Genomic DNA, 21527 nt, shown 5'->3' with positions numbered 1-21527 from the left:
CTAAAATTTTTTATACTCTACTTTATTTTTTGTCTTAAAATTGGATATCATAAATTTTGGGGCTGGAATATGCTTCGTCACTAGACTTTTACCTCGTGTAGAGTTTTTTTTTGTGGTTTTTATAACATGATATCGATAATATTTTTGTTTATCGCACGATTTTTAGCTCGATACCCAAAAAAAAATGGGTATTAGTTCGTACTTTCTTTGTGCGCTTACTTTGCGCGCGCATTGCACATAAACGTATATATGCTGTCTCGCTCGCAAGTTCAATTTGCCATGCAGGTGTAACTATTGAATTAAAACTTATTCCGAAATATCTTCCCTATATATGGTTCGATAAATTTTAAATTTTCAATTGATTCTTCAGTTAGGGAGTGCTACCTTAAAAATTGGCCCTGTAAATCCTTTTGTGCGATTTGTGGGCAAAGGGGGTTTGACATCCCAATTTGGAAACAAACTTGACGTGCGTATGGTATCTAGGAACCTACATACCAAATTCGCAGTCTGTAGCGCTTATGGTCTCTAAAATCGACGCGTTCAAACAGACGGACAGACAAACGGACATAGCTAGACTCGGCTGTTGATCCTGATCAAGAATATATATACTTTACGGGGTCTGCAACGCCTCCTTCTGCCTGTTACATACATTCTGCCAAACACTTTATACCCTTTTGTGCCCATTTTCAATGGGCTCAGGGTATAAAAATATGAAGTTGAAAAACGAAAGTTCAATTCACATGTATTACCTGCCGATTGTGCGACCAGATGACAGTGGGTGGTGGTTCCGGTGCAAATTTGACAATGCAAGTTAAATTAATGGTGGATCCCTTGTTGATGTGCATCTCGGGGCCTCCAATGACCTCAGTGATGGGTTCTAAATAGGTGAAGAGAGAGAAAATAGATAATGAGAAAGATACAGATAGAAAAATTTACAAAAACTCAAAGCGCAATTAAGTTAGGAAGAACGTGACACGTTTTCCTCTAAAAGTAAAAAATGTTAAAACAAGAAGACTCCCCCCTGCTTGTTTCGCTCGTCTTCACCCGGCTCGCTTTGCTCTCGGTGAGGTGCAGTTACAGTCATGCGCGCTCAAAATTAGGATGCCATGTGCCAAGGCATTTTGCCCTAAAACTCAATTATCGACCAATCCATCATATAGCGAGATAATTAAAAATAAAAACAAAGAACACGCAGCAACAGCAAAATTCGGAACGTAGCAACACTTTATTTTCGATTCTTAAAAAAAAGGAATTAAAAAAAATTAACAACAATCTAAAACATAATGTTAAATGTGGGCTAATTGTACCCTGAGCCCATTGAAAATGGGCAAAAAAGGGTAAAATGTGTTTGGCAGAATGTCCGATCGTGCTGTGGGATTATAGATAGTAATAATAGCTAACGTTAATTAGCGTTATTCATGATTTGCGGGGGTGGAGGTGAGCTTGGCTTAAATTTAAAACAAACTTGAGCTGCTTGGGGTATACAGAAATCTGTGTGCCAAATTTGGTTGCTCTATATGTTATAGTCTCTGAGATACTTTTATTCATACAGGCGGACTAACGGACGGAGGAACATGACTTTATTGACTCGGTTGTTGATGCTGATCAAGAATATATATGCTTTATAGGGTCGGAAATGCCTCCTTCTCCCCTATGTATTTTAACGAACACAATTTACCCTTTTAATTACATTTTAAGAGCCGGGTAAAAAAAAACAAAAGAACAAAAGAGCCTCTACACTTAAAAAAAGACCAACTTCTAAAATCAAGAACAATCATCTTTAACATTTTGTTTTTAAAATAAGATTAATTTAAGACCAAATTACTAAAACCAAGATTATTTATCTAAAAAATCTTAAAATCTTAATATAAGAATAAATATCTTAAATTGTTAGGAAAGTATAAATAGGAACTATTTCGTATCAAACAAATGGTAGCCCCGTGGCGCTCTGGTTAGAGAAGCCGCTTCAGTTGAGCGAAGCAAAAAGCGGCAGTTCGAATCTCACTCGTAACAAAGTAAAATAGCATTTATTAAATTACAAAAACAGAACAAAATGTAAATAAATCAAAATTAAAAAAAAAATTATAAATATAATAAATAATTGTTATTGTTTTTATTTTTTAATTTTAATTTTAAGAACATTTATTCTTAAAATAAGAACTTGGTCTTATTTTAAATGTTCTTAAAATCAAGATGTGTTTTCTTAATTTAAGAATTTTATGTTCTCTACGCATTTTTTAGACCAAAAATCTTAGTTCTGGGACCAAAATCTTGATTTTAGAAATTTTTTTTTTATCTGTGCTCGCGGCCTAGCCAAGTAATATTAAATGTATATTCAAAATAAATGCGAACTTTGATCTTGAATTTAACATTTTACACATTAATTAGTTCATTTGCTTGAGCATACCGATTGCATCTGTGAATAAATTAAGTTTTTCTATATTTTTGTCTGTTTTGCCAAAAGTTGACTTCTAACTTGTATTATAATGATTTTTTGACGAAATCTTTCCTCTAGAAATAAAAAGGTAAATAAAATGCAAAATGAGAACATTCCAATTCTTTTAATAAAGCTCTTTGGGGACTAAAAGAGATAAAATTTAATTCATACGAAGTAAACAATAAACACTGTGAGGCAGCATTTTGATGCGTATCATTTTAGCTGTGATTCATTTGGCTCGGAGCCAAAAGTACATTTTTAGATCATCCCCCACATTTAGCACGAGGATATACTTTTAGCTCCTTTCCAAGGATGGCAACCTTGAGGAGTGATATCGATATCGGCGATCGGCGGGTATTATGCGGCGGACCGTCATTTTTCTGGAGAGCTTAGAGTGTGCAGTCGTGGGAGCAAAGAAACATAAACGAACAATGTGTCAAAATACAAGTGTACAACAGGAGTGACAAGTGGAACTACAAGAACAATAGGAGTGACAAGTGAAACAACAAGAGTAACGTAAGTTGAAACAAACAACAAATCGACATCAGCAGAAGGACGTCCGCCAGTGTTGTAGTGAGACGCCGCTGTCCGCCATAACAGCGTCGCCGTCCCCATCCGTGAGTGTGTGTGTGTGCTTGGTGTGAGCCGCCGCTGACGCTCCACCTGCAACAGCAACAACAGCCATCGATAAGCTTTGTGCAATATATTCTACGTATGAACTTTCGCATCTGGAGCAGCGAATAAATAAACTCCATGCGCTGCAATCCCCTCTTAGAGATTTCTCTTTGATGAATAAAGTTCATAACGATGCATGCAACGCGAAGGGTGCGAAAGGCGACTAGCAATATATACAGCTAACAATGAAAATTTGCTACGACTGTCCGATCAGATCGAGATATATTTCGATATACTAAGGTTTAGTTCTAACTTACAAAATGGTGTACAAAAACTTTTACTTACTCACCTGGTTCCTGGGATTCGGGGGTGTAAGTGGGAGGGGATAAATTTAAATGATTGCAGCTAATGGGGCCGTTGAGGCCTTTTGGTAAATTTTTTTATTTTTTAAGAATTCCTATCAAAAATACGCGTCGATTCATACCTCGATCACCCAAATTCGACAACTAGTTCAAAAGATAATTAAATTTGAAATTTGTAGTGGACTTCTCAAATTGAGATGAAAAGTCAGTTTGTTTGTTTGTCTGTTTGCGTCAAAGCGCTAAAAAAGCTTAGATGTAATGATGGGGACTTATTCTATTTCGAAATGTTTGTTCTACGACTTTTGAAAAAACAGCTAGTTTAGCGGGAAAACGCTAAATCCCGCTAAACCAAACCATAGGAGCTAGAGATATGTTCGATATATCATTGGAAAGGTGTGTTTGAGGGCTTTCAGATAGCAGATATCAGAAATTTTGGGGCTAGAAATTGCTTTCGTCACCAGACTTTTACCTCGTGAAGAGGTTTTTTTTGTGGTCAAAGGATTACAGCTCACGTCCGAAGTGAAACTTGACATTATTAAGTCGATTCCCGAATTTGACGGCTCTCAAGACGAATATGTGTCATGGAGGCAAATTGCTACCGATGCATATAAACTCTTTAGACCGTTAAACGGTAGCACGGCATATTTTAAAGCTGTAACAATTATTGAAAATAAAATTAGAGGGCCGGCAAAAGCGTTGCTGGTAACACATAATAAAATTTTGAATTTTTATGATATTTTAGCGAGATTAGGCTGTACATACGCTTACAAGACATCATTACGCCTGCGACGATGAAGTCGAACAAAAATTGACTCTCGTAACTAACAAAATTGTCATAACCCACGAACCTCAGGCGAAACGACCAGGAACGAGATGGTGCGAGCAGTCAAGATCAAGCCCCACAGCTCATGGAAGTTGATTCTTCTTCTAAATTTAAGCAGCGCAGTAATTTCGGGAAGCTCCAAGTTAACCAAACTCAAAAGAGACAAAACTCCTCCGATCGTTTGACTGGTCAAAGGCGTCAGAGGTTGAATATTATCAACCAATATGCCGAAGATCATGACGCGCAAAAGTACGGGGAGTCGGCTTCAGCGGCAGTTGCCGCCATTACCGACGATCTCGAATCTGATGCCGATGGCGATTCACTTAATTTTTTAGTGCATAGTCCCGGTTGCCTTTTATCGAGAGGCAACTGGCTGGGAGGAAATTAAAAGTTCTAATCGATAATGGGACAGCGAAAAACTATATTAAGCCTATAAGTGGCCTTAGAGAAATAGTTTAGGTCGACTGCCCATTTCCTGTTAGTTCCATACATGGTTCTAGCGCTATCCTTTTAAAATGTAGGCATCCTGCTGCGTCACATTTTTGTTGTGATTCATTTGGCACGGAGCCAATAGTTTGTAACAACTGCATGGAAATAGTTTGGATATCGGCGATTGGCGGCCATTATGCGGCGGAGCGTCACTTTCCTGGTAAGCTTAAAGAGTGCGGACGTGCAAGCGTAAAAAAACAGCAGTGAGACGAAAGTGGAAGGAAACAAGTGCGCGACAGTTACGAAGTGATATAATAGGAGCAACGCAAGGAAAACAAACAATGAGCAGCACAACGACGTCGTCGTGTGTTGTGCGAGTGTGCGTGTGTTTTCCTGCCAATCACAACAACAACGCCACGAACGCTACTAATGGCGCCCGCGACTGTTGTGAGTGACAAAAGGCGAGGCACAGTGGCTGGTGCTACCACGGAGGAGAGTCAAAGACGCTACATTTTTGCTTTGTTCGCCGGTAAGCTTTGTGCGTTATATTCTACGTATGGCCTTTCGCATCTGTAAAAGCAGCAAAAAAATATTCTCCATGCGCTGCGATCCTCTTTTAGAGATTTCCCTATTATAAATAAAATTTAAACCGATGCGTGCAAATATTTTATTGTGCTTATGGATTTTCAGGTAACAGGAGAAGGTGGCTGAAACATTATGGCGAGGCTATAAAGGGCGCAGTCCCCTACGTCTCCTGTGATAGTTCTGACATTTTGCAAGATCTTGGCCAGCCTTGAGAGGAGTCCGTTTCAGGGCTCAGTCCGGTAAGGCTCTGAGAGTGCCGTGACCGAGACTATAACAATGTGAGAATAAAAGAACGTCCACCACTTGGCTTAATTCGAATAGAGGATCATTACTTTCTTCATCATCTTGACCAGACTCGGAGTCCGAATCGGAAGCTTCAAGTTAAGTGTTCCATTTCAAAAAATTATATTTTTTGTTAATGAGACACTGTTTTGATCTAAGATTTCGTCGAAGATTAGTCCGATTTTTAAAAATTTTTGCAACTCATGGGTGTTATTGCACATCTAAAAGTGTAATAACGCCCACGGGTCTTAATTCACACTTGTCGCGGGCTTAATTGCAATTTAATAAAAAAATGAATATTATATATTATTATTATAATATATACTTAAATTGTTGGGGGTATATTAAGGAACATTGAACATTGACTAGTATAAAACAAGGACGATTTTAGTAGCTAAACACACAAATATGCAAACACATAATTCCTTCTAGTAGACGAGTCTTGTATGATTCAACACTATTTTAGATCGTAGTTAAGTGCCTTACATGATTTAAATTAAAATAACGGCTAGCGATTGATTTTAAATTTTGTTTCGCCACAATTTTCTGTTGCTCGGTCAAAATCAAATTAACTCTGGGATCTAAATAAATTGCAGACAACAAAGCTTCGTTTTCAAGCAATTTAGTGTTGCGCAATTTTAGTTGAGTTAATAACTGCTTTGCTATCATGTTTTCGCTGTTATGACTTTTCAGCCTTAGTTCCATCCATGCAATAAAAAAATCACTATAAGTTAGGTGCTCCTGTTGCAGTTTCAGAGTTGTATTATATACATCTTTAAATGCGTTAAGATACAGCTCAACCCAGTCCCAGTCAGCGTCTATAAAAAATGTGCTTTCCGTCGTAATAAAACTCTTCAAATCAAAAAGTTCAACCAACATCAAATATGTTGAGTTCCACCTTGTAGTGACATCCAGAGTGGGAATGTTTTTCTGATTCTCGATCAAAGTACGTCTGACATAAGATCAATTACATTCTTATAAATAATATTACTTTGGAAAACAGACAAACAAATGTCTTTATTTTCCTGAACGCAGAACTTTACATATTTGACGGCATGCATGTATCTTCTGGCTTATGTCGTCCTTCTTGTTCACGCCATACACGCACAATTGCAAAGTGTGGGCTGCACAACGCACAAGCTGCACATTGTTCAACGTCATAGTGTCCAAAATATCCATTATTTCGTTGCCCTTGTCGTCATCGTCAAGTTGATCCTGAATAGCATCTTCATTAATTAGCTCAATGGCCTTCATTACGTTTCTTCCATTGTCAGTTGTAATGCTAAGCACCAAATGCATAGAATATATTATAATATGATATTAAATATTAAAAGTTTGATCAACCTCAATATCGTACTCCTTGATAATATCAATAATTTTGTTTTTGATATAAAGTCCGGTATGAGACTGAAAAAGCTGGACCATTCCAAGAGTCTTTATCACGATTTCTGTTTTTTTGAAATGTGAACTTCATTATTTGAAGGTTTATACCCAATATAGACTTCGCTATTCTGGTGGCTACGTCAATTTTCAGCGATATAAGCTTTCTCTTAACAGAAGCCTTTATTTCCTCTTTTATTGCTATCTCTTTATCTCGGACATGATCCATAACGCTTCTGGATATTATTGGAGTCATTTCCAATGCATTTTAAATTGGGCTTAAGATATTTCTAAATCCTTCTCCGTTCGCGACAATTCTTACCAGAGATGCAATAATAGTCTCCTCATCTGTTTCGTATGATATTTTTCTCTTTTTTACTAATTTTTGCACTTCAATCGAATTGTCATCTTTTTTTTGAAGACGTCTTGATGTTTTCTATTGAGATGCCGCTTTAAATTTGTTACATGGCGGCCAGCTAGTTTAGCACCACATACTTTGCATATTGACTGACCAATATCTTTTTCAAATTGAAAAAACACATGCACTTCGCGATTCATTTTGAAAAACTTGCACAGATTAAGTAAAGTCAACAGAATGAAGGCTATGTAAGTGTTTGCCTTTTGACACACACACAACACACATACATGCTCAAAAGACCGTTTGCCGGATTTTTACGAAGTAAACGGTCTCGAATGAGCACTGACCCGAGCGAGCGAACAAAAACGCTCGTCGGTTGAGCACAGAGCAAGCCATAGGAAAGCGAAGTTTGAGTGTTTTTAAGTGCCAGCTCTTATCAGGTCACTAGACGAGAGGTTTTTTTCTGACAACATGCTTGAAAGGGAGCAATTTTTACGAGCTCTGGTTAGATGTCTTAAAATATATTATTTTTTGTAATGGTTGTCTAAAAAAATATTTTGGGAGACTGATTTGTATAAGTTGAGCATTCACTTCTACCAAAATACGTAATATATGCATATTTATCCTTTTTATCCAACCAAATTGAAAAATGATTTTTATTAACATATCTTTATCTGATATCACATGAACAGCTAGTTATCAGTAATTGCTAAGCCGGTCAAGTCATTGCATGCCAATTCCTTGAAGGAAACAAGTCCTGCTGCTATTTTTGTAAGGAACTCTGCATGCTTTAGCTTTAGCCGATCACATACTCTGATTCGGAAACTCTCTATACAAGAACCCACCTGTATAATATGTTTGCATTAATGGTACTCATGTTCACGAAATGATAGAAAAGCCACTAATCATATAGTAAAATAGCTTATCTTTATGTTTCCTATCTTCGTCCTTGGATTGTAACTGCCCATAAGGCCGTCCATCAAAGGGACTACTTCAAATTCCTCATTCATTTGCAGGCAACTGATTTCTATATATATCTTCAGTATCCTGCCAGTTCTTTAGCGCTTTCCTCATTGAAAATGGCTCTGAGGAGTGGTGCTATTCCAAAAAATAAAGATAGATGCCATCCTACCGCACTTGTTATCTTACCACAATACCGAATTTATGATATTTCCTTGAATCTTGGAGCAGAACTCGGCGGGGAGTAGACTGGATTTGAGGACTATTTGGGCATTACAGATCGAATGCTTTAGAAAGGCTTGAAGCATGCAGTTGTTGATAAGGATAGTTCTTCTATATCGATGGGTATAGGACCAACACTTTAGGTGAAACTGTTGCATGAGTGTCTTGGGAAGCATTGAATGAGAGGCTTAAATCTTGAAGAAATGCATGGGAGTTATCATTTTCAATAATTTTTCAATTTTCTTATGGTTTCGGAATAGTCTGGGTTTCTGGATTGAATGTTGCGACAACATTATCGGAGTCCCATGACTATTATAACTGCTAAACTTATTATCACTTCTACGGAATCTATCAACTCAAGCAATTGTTAATTTAAAATAGCTTTAAATAGCTTTTATAAATAATAGATTACCAACTCAGCTCAACTCAACTCAACTCAAAAAAAAATTTAGAAGCAAAAAATAGCAAAAGTTATCGCCAAAACTCGGGTTCGATATTCCCTTGTGATGCAAGCAAACTTCCATATTTTTTTCCGCTCAAACGGACAAGACCGTCTACAGACGGTCTTCAGTTTTTTGCTTTAAAAGAATACTTCCAGTTGAATTTTTGTATTTATTACTTTACAAAATATAAGAGAATAATATTACAATCTTAGCAGTGTAATTCACAAATCAATAGACTCAGTCGATATATATTTTTTTTTTTGGTGATCGAAATTGCAATTTATTTGGTCATAATCAAATTTGGTATTATTCACAATTTCAATATTTAACAAAATTCTGTTAAAAAACGGTAAATCGGAAAATAATCATATAATTTATAGAACGTCAGAAAATAAATTCTTAAGATAAAATAAATAAACTCGAAAAGAAAAATTTATTAGTTTTCCATTTATAATCTAAAAACAGAAGACCGCCTACAAACAGTCTTACCCGTTAGAGCAGCGGTGGGCACGAAATTTGCAATCGGGAGCACTACAACAACATATACAAGTCATAAATTAAAGCAAAATGAACACATTTATGACTCTGGGCGTCGCGACGAAAAATCTGTGTGGTTGTTGTTGGTTTTGACAAACCAAAACAATTATTCACTAAAAGAAGTTCTAATTAATTTTATTTGCAAGTCGAACGCTTATTATGTGGTAAAAATCAAAACGCATCAAAACCAACTTTACTTTTTCACACAGTGTACAAGACGCTGCTAAAGTCATAAATTATAGCAAAATGAACACTTTTATGACCGTACGCGTCGCAACCGAAACTCGAGCATTTGTTGTGTGTTTGTTGTTTAGCTTTATTGGGGGGTCGGTCATAAATGATTTGCGCGCAGCGTCAAAAGTTGTTGTAGTAGTCGGAGCACTGGGAGCAGCGAGAGCAAGGGCTTGCCCACCGCTGCGTTAGAGGGTTAACCAATTTCACACAATATTAATTTGTTTTTTTTTTTTTACACTTTTGACCATATTTGATTCAAATCGGTCTACTATATTATATAGCTGCCATAGGAGAGATCGGTTCAGAATCAGCCATAGTATGAAAACTTCTGCTGTTTCTTAAGATAATCATCTAATCTCGCAGGATGTGTATCTGGTAATGTGCTATATATCCCTATCGAGTTTGATTCAAATCGATTGACTTTAAAATATAGCTGCCATAGGAGCGATCAGTCCAAAATCCAAGTTGAGTATGAAAAACTTTTTTATTTTTTAAGATATTTCAACCAAACTAACAAGCTGTGTATTCTATGTTGTCCTTTACACCTTCACTAATTTTGATTCAAATCTGTCCACTATATTATATAGCTTCCATTGGACCGATCGGTGTAAAATCAAGTTTTAATGTAAAAAACTGTTCTGTTTTTTGAGATGTCTTAACTAAACTGATAGAATATGCATTGAAGTTGGTCTTATGCATCCTTACCAAAGTTGGTTCAAATCGGTCAACTGTATCATATAGCTGCCATAGGACCGATCGGTAGAAAATCAAGTTTTAGTACGAAAACCTTTTTTGTTTTTGGAGATATCTCAATTAAACTCATAAATTGGGTATCTTTAATTGCCCATTAAATCCTAACCAAATTTGGTATAAATCGGACCACTATATCATATAGCTGCAATAGGAACGATCGATACGAACGGTCGATATGCAACTTTTAGTATAAAGAACTTTTTCATTTCTAAAGCTATCTGTACCAAACTTACAAATTAAAAACCTCGTATTGCCTTATACAACCTGTACAAATTTGGTTGGAATCAAACCACTATACAATATAGCTTCCATAGGATCGATCAGTCGAGAATGCGTAAAACTTGTTTCATTGTTTATTGCTAATTACTAAGTCGTCTCTATAGAAAATAAAATGTAACAAATTTTTTTCAACTTTTCCTCGAATTTTCAAGTAAAAAAAGCTTTAAAGAAAGATTAAAAAAATCATAATTTTCTTAATTCTAGAATTGATGTCTCTTAAACTACTGTTTTAATTCTTAAACTTTGATTTTATGAATTATAGATATACTCATTAGCTTTCAGAAGAAGTAAAGCTTTGAAATCGGTTTTGGCATTCCCGAGTAATGATAACAAATGTGGGCGCACCTCTGCAAAAAATTATAAAAAACAAGGGGGCTCAGGGTATAAAAATGTTTTTCGTCCAATAGGGCCCAAAATCTATCCAAAAAAGTAGGTTTCGTTCTTGTAATTTTTTGGTTGTTGCCTAGTCTTATTGAATGAAAACTAATTCCGAAATATCTTCTCAATTTATGGGTCAATCGCTTTGAAATTTGCATGGTCGTTAAATAGGCTTCTCAACTGATTTTTCACTTAGGGAGTTTGAGCTTATAAATTGCTTCTGTAAATCATATTGTGCGATTTGTAGGCGAAAGGGGCGTTATATCCAAATTTGGAAAATAACTTGACCAGCGTATTGTATCCAGGAGCCTACATACCAAATTCAAAGTCTCTAGCTCTTATGGTCTCTGAAATCGTCGCGTTCAAAAAGAATATATATATCTGATCAAGAATATATACTTTGGGGGGTTTGCCACGCCCCCTTCTGCCTGTTACATAGATTCTGCCCATTCTCACTAAGCTCAGGGTATAACAAGAGGGCAGGATACCCTGTAGGTAGGATACCCTGTGCCCAGGTTCTCTGTACTAAAAGTTGATTTTTGACCAATTGTTCCAATGGCAGTTATATGATATAGAAATCCGATCTGTACAAAATTTGGTCAGGATAAATAACATCAACTTAAATGCATATTCTATGGGTTAAGTTAAGATATCTCAAAAAACAAAAAAACTTGTTCATGCTAAAATTTAACTTTCGATTGAAAAAAAAACTAACTTGATCTGCGTACGGTATCCAGGAACCTACTTACCAAGTTTTAAGTCTCTAGCTCTTATGGTCTCTGAGATCGACACGTTCAAACAGACGGACAGATGGCTCAATCGACTCGGCTGTTGATCCTGATCAAGAATATATATATATATATTCTTTTTAAATAAATTTCTTAAGCGCAAAAATTAATTACTGTACAACCGTGGTGTCCAAACTCATACAATCAAATATTACGCTTGTGTGCGAAGCAGCGAAACACGAAGGCAACGTGACGGTTTACCCACTGCGCTTTTGACTTTCGAGCTTCAGCAGAACGCATCCGTCGTGAGAGCAAAAGCACCCGAGCACTCACATCGTGACAGAAAAAGCTAACGAGCATGCTATTTATAGAATACACATATTCTCTTTCTCTATACGTTTTGCGTTGCAAAAATCATCATAAACCAGTGAAGATATTTTCAAAATCTAAAAAGCAATTGATAGAAAACTTTTTAAGCTTTAAAATGAGTGTTTGCACTGCTTGATAGGCCCACTGATTGATTCAAAGTTTTCGGTCGAAGTTGAAAAATATTTTCAGTGCATATTTTACATGTAAAATTTAAACAATAAATCCTTTTTTTTTTTGTCCGAAATACTAATTTTAATTTTTTTCAACCTTTGAACAGCATTGTTTAATATATAAAAAAGTTTTATTACGCTTGTTACAAAAAAAAAAAAAATTTAAAAAATTTAAAATCTGGTATGATGCCTGTCATACCGAAAACGTATGTAATTGCTCTGCGCTCTTCCTCTTCTATCACCAATTTTTTGCGAGGTTGCATCAGTTTTTGTCCTATAACTTCCCCAGACGCAGCTGGACGCATATTTCGTTAGAGAATTGATTAACAAAGACTCCTGTGGTAGTGGGATCGAGTCCAAATGAGTCCAATTTTTGTTCTATTCCATCAAAGTCAAAAAATATCCTAATTTTAGTGCTTTTTTTAAACATCGCTGGGATAAAAGGTCAACAAGTGAAGAAACAAATTCTACGGCATTGAATTACAAATGAATGTACTTTTCGAACGCTTTCGTCAAAAAAATGATTTTTGCCACGCTTTTCGGCCGCCTGCCCCAGTGTGCGACGTTGGCAGAATTTGGCTTTCCAGCCACGCGAGTTTGCCTTTTCAAATTTTGGACACCACTTCTGTACAATATCAATAATTTGACAATTCTTAATTCGGACTCTCAAATTATTTCTATAAAATATTTTGTGTGCCGTGCATCACACAAATATGTTGTTTCTGAAATCCGATCAAATTGCCGTGTTTATATGTACAAAAAAAAAAATTGAAATACATTTTAGCTGCAGTAAACGTATATTATATATATAGGTTGTTCACTTCACAGTGGCAGCATGGCAGCGGGCACATGTGCACTACTGAAATCGTGAGCATCCCTTTACATTTCAGTCCTGCCCAGGAATTTGTATTTCAGTTTTATAGTTTGGTTTGAAAATGTTTGAGATGCTAGAATCTGGAATCTCTTTCAATGTTTTTAATTTATTTTTATTCGATGCGCTCATTATTAACAATTTTATATTTTATTGTGAAAATACCGTTAATTTTTTGTTGTTTCGACTTGCAAAAAATTTTGTGGGTTGCATTGTACAATGAAATAAATGCTTTTGTGTCGTGACGTCACTAAATAAGTGTTGTCAAAACTTGTACACTAAAAAATGTCACAAATAATAACTTTCGATTGAAATTATCGACTTTTAATCGTGTTTTTTATCATCTTTATATTGGCATATGTGCCTGACTTTTGTTGTCAAGGGTCTGGGTCTAACAACCTGGCTAGAAATTTTTCAGTACAAGTTGTTGTTGTGACGTCTGGCACATGTGCTCACTGCCATGCTGCCACTGTTAAGTGAAAAACCTAATAGTGTTGCCGTATTTTTGTTTCCTTTAAGAAATATGAGTCGTTATTTTTAACATTGGAGTCATTCAGCAGGTTTTTAATCAGTAATTCCCTCTTTACTCCCGATGGATCAGTAATCAGTACCAGCTGAGTAAAATGCTACCTGCTTGTACAAATCAGCCTACCAAATTTTTCCACTGTTCGTACGAAACAATTATAATCATACCTCTTGAAAAAAAAATTTGAAATTTTTTGTTGTTGAAAATTACCTGCAGATTGCAAGAAGTAGAAACAAATTTTATATTATATAACATTTTTTGTAAAAAAAAAAGAGGAAAAATTATATTTACGCTGCCCGCTGCTTAATCAATCAATCAATCAATCAATAATCAATTTATTGGCGGGTGAACTAAAATATCTATCATGCACTAAGCGTCCAATTTTCTGTTTTATGCACATTTTGGTATTTTCGGTGGTCGATTTGATAGGAATTCGGGCAAAGCTCACAACGGCACGGTCCAGTGCCAACATTCGGAAATATTCTTCGCAGCCTGAAGCGTGTTCTGGAATATTTTCCACAGTCTGGAAACCGCAGCAGAGAACCACTTCTGGAGAAGTTTAAGTAAAAGGTTTAATTTGGATTGTGCATATCCTAGAAGTGTGAATATGAATAATGGAGACGAAAACCACGTGGGTGAAGGAGAAATGACGAGTAACATTCATCTCAGTGGCGCGGTTAACACGCAAGAATTTCAAGAGTCAACAGGACTTGCCAGCGGTTCACATGACGCTGTTAATGTGCAAACGTAACCGCGGAGCATACTGGGAAGCATCTAGAAGCGGCACGTCAACGTCGATTGCGTCAGGCACAGCATCGACTTCGTCAACACCGATTCAACAGAAACCGAAAAGCTCGGAGACGTGTTTCAACAACTCCGAGTATGGAACCGTAATCAGTGAGTCTCAACAGGAGTACTCGGCATGGAGCGCGTCACCGACGTTGCCATATCAAGCGAACACAGCAATTTTTAATCAAACTTCTGTGCCTTTTTATCAGAAACTATGAGCAGTCGACAGAATGATGCGGACTCAGCAATGCCGAGAATCTCAAACGGCTGCAGAAGTGTCTTAAGGAACCGGCCGGAAGCAGTACGTGGCGAATTGATGGTTCCAGGCACGGTACCGTATGATATCGGCACATTGAGGATGTTGTATGGCCGCCTTGAAACTGTGCACGCGGCCCTGCAACGCAAATTAAGAAATGAGCCAGAAATACAGGTAGAGAAAGTGGATAGTGTCATACGAATCGCACTGGCAGTGCGGAATAATTGCGCAACAGTGGCTGCAGTGGGTCTTCATGAATATCTGCATGATCCTGTGTTGTTGAATGGGCTAATTGCAAAGATGCCGTGTAGTATGAAATTAGAATAGGGTCGTCATCGACAAGCAAATCCCAGTGTCAATTAAGCTACGTTTGACAACTGGCTTTTCAACGTGGCAATGTGCGCCACAATAGTCACCCCGTGCGAGCATCAGCAGGATCACATTGCTAAGAGAAACCAGGACGGAGGTTTGAAGAAAAGGTTATTTGTGCTCAACGTAACTAACGATAGTGAAAATGCCCAACAGTCGCACAGTCGAAGAGACTCAGGTACGACTCCGTGTCCAAAATGCACAGGCGCACACCACCTACAAGAGTGTTATGAGTTTCGAGGCTGAGCATTAAGCAGCGATGGGAGTTTATCAAAAGCAATCGACTCTTTTTCTGCTGTTTTATGCGGCATCTCGTTCGTAATTGGAAGGCAAAAAAATAATGCGGCGTTGATGGCTGTATATCAATACACCATGTATTGCTTCACACATTCAGAACAATTGGTAACAGAAGGGGCACAACTGACCAGACGTCTTCCCAGCAAAGCATGAAGATATATACATACGGATACATACCGATCACACTGTACGGCATGTCGAAATGCGTACATACGTATGACGTATGGCAGATGCTCGAACTGTAAGACCGGCAAGTCAACTATGCCTGAAGTGGACAAGAGATGTTTCCAAAATCGAACATGATTCGAAAAATCTGGAGGTAAATGTATCGGCTATGAAACTGGATTCACGGTAGTTCACTTTAAAAAAATGTGAGAACAGTGACTGACTTGGATCTGCCAGAACAGAGTCTTGGGTCTTAATTGTGGAAGTCACGGAATCATCTGTTTTTATTGCCAATCGAGCCGTATACCAACGTACGAGCCCGTATCACCATAGGATTGGATAAAAACTATTGAACTGTTGTATTTCACTATTGTAACTATTTAAACTATTGTACCACTGGAGATGCGTAAAACCGACGGCGACGATATCATTGACACACGTTGCAGACTTGGTTGGGCTGTATATGGCCGTGAGGTGAACGAAGATGCTACTATACGCCGTCTGCTACATATTTGCCAATGTCGTGAGATTCGTGGTATGGATAATGCCCTAAAAAACTACTTCTCCCTGGAATTGTAGGGATCACTGCCACGTCAAATCCATTGAGGTCAAAAGATGATGAGCATGCGACGCGTATTATGGAGGCATGAGAATGAAAAGCGATGGCAAACTGGACTGTTATGGAAATTCGATCGAGTCGTTCTATCAGACTCGTACCAAATGGGCCTCAAGCGACTTAAATGTCTTGAAGCAAAGATGTCAAAGGATCCACAGTTGAAGTTTATGCTGGCTACATTGAACAGTCATAAGCAAAAGGGATACAACAGACGACTGGAGGATAGTGAGCTTGTGCCTAATTACATAACGTGGTTTCTTCCCATCTTTACAGTTACCAACCCAAACAAGAAGAAGACGCGCTTAGTTTGGGACGCAGCTGCCAAAAGCCAAGGCGGAACACTAAACGACTGCTTGTTGATCAAGCAGCTCAAAAATTTCTCTGGCGTGATGGGAACTCGTTACGACCGCCTGAAACATACGTCATGCAGGTCATGACATTTGGGGCATCGTGTTCACCGGCCCTGGCTAGCTACGTCGTAACGCTAAAAGGTACGAAGCTGACTACCCTGATGCAGTGAGGGCTAGCTGGCGGTGGCGGTAAAATCGATTCATGCAAATGGCGGATTTGATATGCGGCACTGGAACTGAAACTCACAAAAAGTAGTCTGTGCCCTGAACAACGATTCCAAGATTTTAGACAAGCCCATTCGCTCGCCTGACGTTTTAGAGAAATTTAAAGGAATGTGGTGGCAGCCGAGCAACAACTGACTGACGTTCATGGTGAAACCAGACACTGTCGCTAAAGCCCTGGACGGTTCTGAGTATGGTCATGTCTATCTTTGACCCGCTCGGACTGCTGGGATTCTTCATTATTCGCGCCAAAATCATTCTGCAAAACGTGTGGAGGTCTGGTACTAGATGGGACTAGCAACTTAGCGAGGAGGATAAAGCTGACTGGCGCTCTTGGCTAGACTTGGTGCCAAAGTTGAACGACGTGTGCATACCGCGATGTATGACAGGAGTGAGCAGTTCTGATGTTTTACAAATGCATACCTTCCTCTGTATTTCTATGAGCCGAAGCGGACGGTCAAGTACACTGCAGTCTAGTAGCCTCCAAAACAGGAGTTGCGCCATTGAAGCCCATCTCGATACCTCGCATAGAACTGATGGCTGCAGTTTTAGGACTGAGATTGGCCAAATCTATCGAGTCGAAAATGTCAGTGCACGTCAAGAAACGTGTGTTTTGGACTGACTCAGAGGACGTTCTATAGTAAATCCTATCAGACGCTAGCAAATTTCAACAATTGTAGCACTGCGAATAGGGGAGAAATATTAGAAGGATCTGAGGTGGATAGCTGGAGATGGGTCCCAACAGTGCAAGACGACGGTACCAAATGACCAAAACGCCCAAAATTAATGTTTCCAACAGGTGGTTCAACGGACCGTCTATTATGTACCAGGACGATTCGCAATCTTAGACAACGGTTCTGGATTTTCGGACTGAGAGCCTTTGTGAGAGAGGTCTCTTCTGCTTGCCCTGCGTGCAAGATCGGACGTGCCCGACCCCAACCGCCAGAAATGGGCGATCTGCTGCAGGAACGATTGTCACCACACATGCCACCGTTCACTTAAACGGGCGTGGACTACTTTGGTCCGATTGATATCAATTGATATCAATGATGATTGAGCAACCAAATTTGGTGACAGTATTCCGAGGGTATTTGACCTATTTCAAGATTATTTAAAATTTGGCCACGCCCACTTCCGCCCTCGTAAATTATATAAAATCTAATAAAAAGTGAAAATTTCATCGAGATCAGTTAATAAACAGAGAAGATATTTGACAAAATATGCTATATTAAGGACATATAATCACCTGGATCTCAGAGTATAAGAGCTTGAGCTACCGAATTCGGTGGCAATACTGCTATGTTGCGCGCGCAGATCAAGTTTGCTTTAGAATTTTGCCACCCCCCAATTTACCCGTAATCGAAAAAAAACGAAAATATACAATTACAAGGACAATTTAATAGGTAGAGATTTAGCACACGTATAGATCACCATCTTTATGATGTATGCCGTGGTACGCACAGTCTGGAGGGGTGGGGGTGACAGCAGGTACACATGTTATGTTAATGGTATAATAACATAATACAATTTTTGTTATACATATTACATCAATGTTATATTAACATGGTATAATTTATGGTAGAAAAGTAATATGAATGTTATGTTAATAAATTTTGTGTTAATATACATTTCTTCTGTTAATTCAATTGTTCATTTAATTATGTTAATCTATAAATGTTAAATTTGTATATATTAATGTATGTTTGAGGGTAAGTATGTTAAATTTTTAGATATGCATGCCATTACTTTTAGTTCATAACAGTTACCTAACATAAGTTTGGACGGTAAGTCAGTAGACTCTTTGGTGATAAGCTAAGAGAGTTCTAAGAGAGAATTCTTTGTTTGAGCGAATCAGACGTGTTTTATTTGGCTCATAAATTTTTATCTGTTTCTGTGCATTATAACACCGCTTTTATATTTTTAAATCTAAAATTGTGCATAAGTGAACAAGCTATCGACTTGCTGTGTTAGTTGTAATCATTTGTGCATTGTGGTCCTAATATATAGCATTTTATTTTTGCTAAACTTAGTTTTGCAGTTTCCCTTAAATAATTACATTCTTGTGCGTGTGTTTGCTTGTGTAATTCGGCTTCTGCTTTACACCTCGCTCACACAAGTTTGTTGTTATTGTAAGCACAGAAGTTGTTTTTGTTTATGTTTACATCTCCTTATCTCAGTTTCGGCTCCTCGCACATCTTAATACATTTGTTTGTGTGTGTGTTCGCTGTTGCATTTCGTTTTTGTTTAGCAGCGTGCTCTCACAAGCAAATTGTTTTTGTGTTTTGCTGTCTTGTTTAGAGCTTCACTTGAGTGCCTCCCGCTCTATTTAAGTGCGCAATTTCTACCTATTCTGCCTATTGAGTATTTGTTTAACCCCTGTTGGAAATATGTCGTGCTGCGAGAAAAACTGCACTATCAAGTGTGCTGATGATTCTGAGCAACCGAGATTTATTTATTGTTGGTTGTGTGAGAATATCATGCATGCAAAGTGTGCTGGTCTAGCAGATCGAGAGTGTGATGAGATCATTGCCGTTTCTAAAAAGGAATGTGGTGCAGTGAAATGGTCTTGTCCAGTATGCATCGACATACAAATTGATTTTCCAAGAATGTATAGTTCTGTGAGAAACCAATGCTCGAAACTTAATAAAATGGCTAAGCTCTTTCGAGTGATTTTGACTCTAGTCTGGAGTTGCTTGGCCAATATAAATTTAACTCACCACCTGATTGTCAATTTTTAGCAGTTCCCCCTAATATACCGGTTACTCAGCCTCCCGTGACTCCATTGGCATCTTGTCACTATCAAGACGCTTCGCCAACTTTGTCTTTATCGGCCTCTTAACCTATTCAATTCTCCTACACCTTCTGCAGGTGATTCTATCACTCAGACAACTGAATCAGCCCAAGTCATCGTGTCTTCGGTGCGGGCTGGATCTGGTCGGAAGGGTAGATCTCCTCGTACTGCAGCGCCTAGCAATAGAACTGATAACGTAGCTGCCCCTACATCTGAGATCCTTATTTTAAATTTTGTTGCTCCTCGTAAGCAATTATTTGTGTCTAGGTTATTTTCGGACACTACTTGTGAAAATGTAGAGGCATACATTTCTAGCAAAGTCTCTGCTAATGTCTCAATCACTAAGTTTAATTTTGCTACGGCCCGTGAAATAGCATCTTTAAAATAAGTGTCCCTCACGAATTTTAGCCAACTTATATGATTGTTCATGAGTTTAAACCCAAAAGACGTATTGAATCCTTGAGTGTTTCTCTTACAGCCGGCAGTTACAACGTACAGGAGCCCGCTAGTACGGCTTCAAGAAACTAGACCTGTGCCCCGATTGTGCTTGTATTCGTTATTAAAATGTTAGAGGCCTCCTTACTAAGCTTAAAAATCTATATTTGAGTACTATGTCCTTTGATTCTGATATAATTGCTTTGTCAGAAACTTGGTTAAGTCCTACAGTATCTGATTCTGAAGTTATGTCAAATAATTATCTTTTATATAGAAATGATCGACCAACTCGAAGTGGTGGCGTACTTATTGCTACTAAATCGACACTTCAGTCAGAACGCAATACTTTTAATGTGACTACTGATATTGAAATTATTGCTGTCAAAGTAACTCTTTCAACTCGATCAATTTTTATCACCTGCTCTTATATCCCTCCAAAAGCTTCTCCGGCAGTTTACTTGCAGCATTTTGCCTGTATTGAAGAAATTAATCTTCAAGTCAAAGACAACGCCTTATTTATTGTGCTGGGTGATTTTAATTTGCCTAAAATTTCTTGGTCATTTTTCAGTAACACAAATTACCTTGTTTCCTTAAACCAAGAATATTTTTTCGCTAACTTTCTTGATCTCTCATTGTTTCAAATTGATAAATTAAGAAATCATAATGATCGAACTGTTGATCTGGTTTTAATTAATTATTTCGCAAATACTGCCATCTCTAGGGCATCCACATTAAGTATCCCTGAAGATTTACACCACCCTACTTCTATCTCAATCTCGAAATCTTTTAGTCCACCTCTATTATGTCAGCAATCACTTCGTCGTTGTTTTCGCAAGGGAAATTATTCATTGCTTAATGAACTTATCCTCGCTACCGACTGGTGCTTTTTGGAAAAAGCGACTGACATCGATTTTGCCCTTAATTCTTTTTATGAGACCCTAAATGCACTCTTTGATGTGTGCATTCCAAATTATGTTCCACCGTCTGGTTCCATAAAGCCTCCTTGGTTTTCACCTAGACTTTCTTATTTAAAGAATAATAAATCTAAATATTATAAAAAATATAAGAAGTCTGGTTCGAGTCTTGACTGGTCTAAGTACACAGTAGCCAAGTCGGACCTCGCCAATTTAAACTCGCTATGCTACGAGAATTATCTAGCCCGATGCAAAAGACAGTTTTCCCGTGACCCTAAACAATTTTACAAATTTGTTAACTTGAAGCGTAAATCCCCCTTCCTTCTTTTTTTTATGTGATAGATAATGCCAGCAACGACTCTGCAGCCGCTAAACTATTTGCTAAGTTTTTTCAATCCAACTGTTCTCCAATCTCCACTTCCAACTGATTTTATCCTTATTCTATTTTTCAATCAAACACTATGTTTGCTCCATCTATTTCTTTTAACACTATAATCTCTTCTATTAGCTCTTTAAAATCTTCTTTCATTCCTGGGCCAGACAACATTCCTAGTTGTCTCCTTAAGGAATGTTGTTCTTCTT

At 37.8% G+C, this 21527-nt stretch overlaps 1 protein-coding gene across 1 annotated transcript in view; it reads right to left on the bottom strand.

The window, feature by feature from the left end:
* The window catches only part of LOC117794014, a 164865-nt gene that overhangs the window by 52424 nt on the left and 90914 nt on the right, over nt 1-21527 (bottom strand). Inside the window, exon 6 of the mRNA XM_034634476.1 lies at nt 750-877. Within this exon, the coding sequence (XP_034490367.1) occupies nt 750-877 (128 nt within the window). The remainder of the gene's footprint in view (nt 1-749; nt 878-21527) is intronic.

This window comes from Drosophila innubila, chromosome X (genome assembly GCF_004354385.1).
Source record: "Drosophila innubila isolate TH190305 chromosome X, UK_Dinn_1.0, whole genome shotgun sequence".
NCBI lineage: Eukaryota > Metazoa > Arthropoda > Insecta > Diptera > Drosophilidae > Drosophila > Drosophila innubila.
This window is presented reverse-complemented; position numbering and strand designations above follow the sequence as displayed.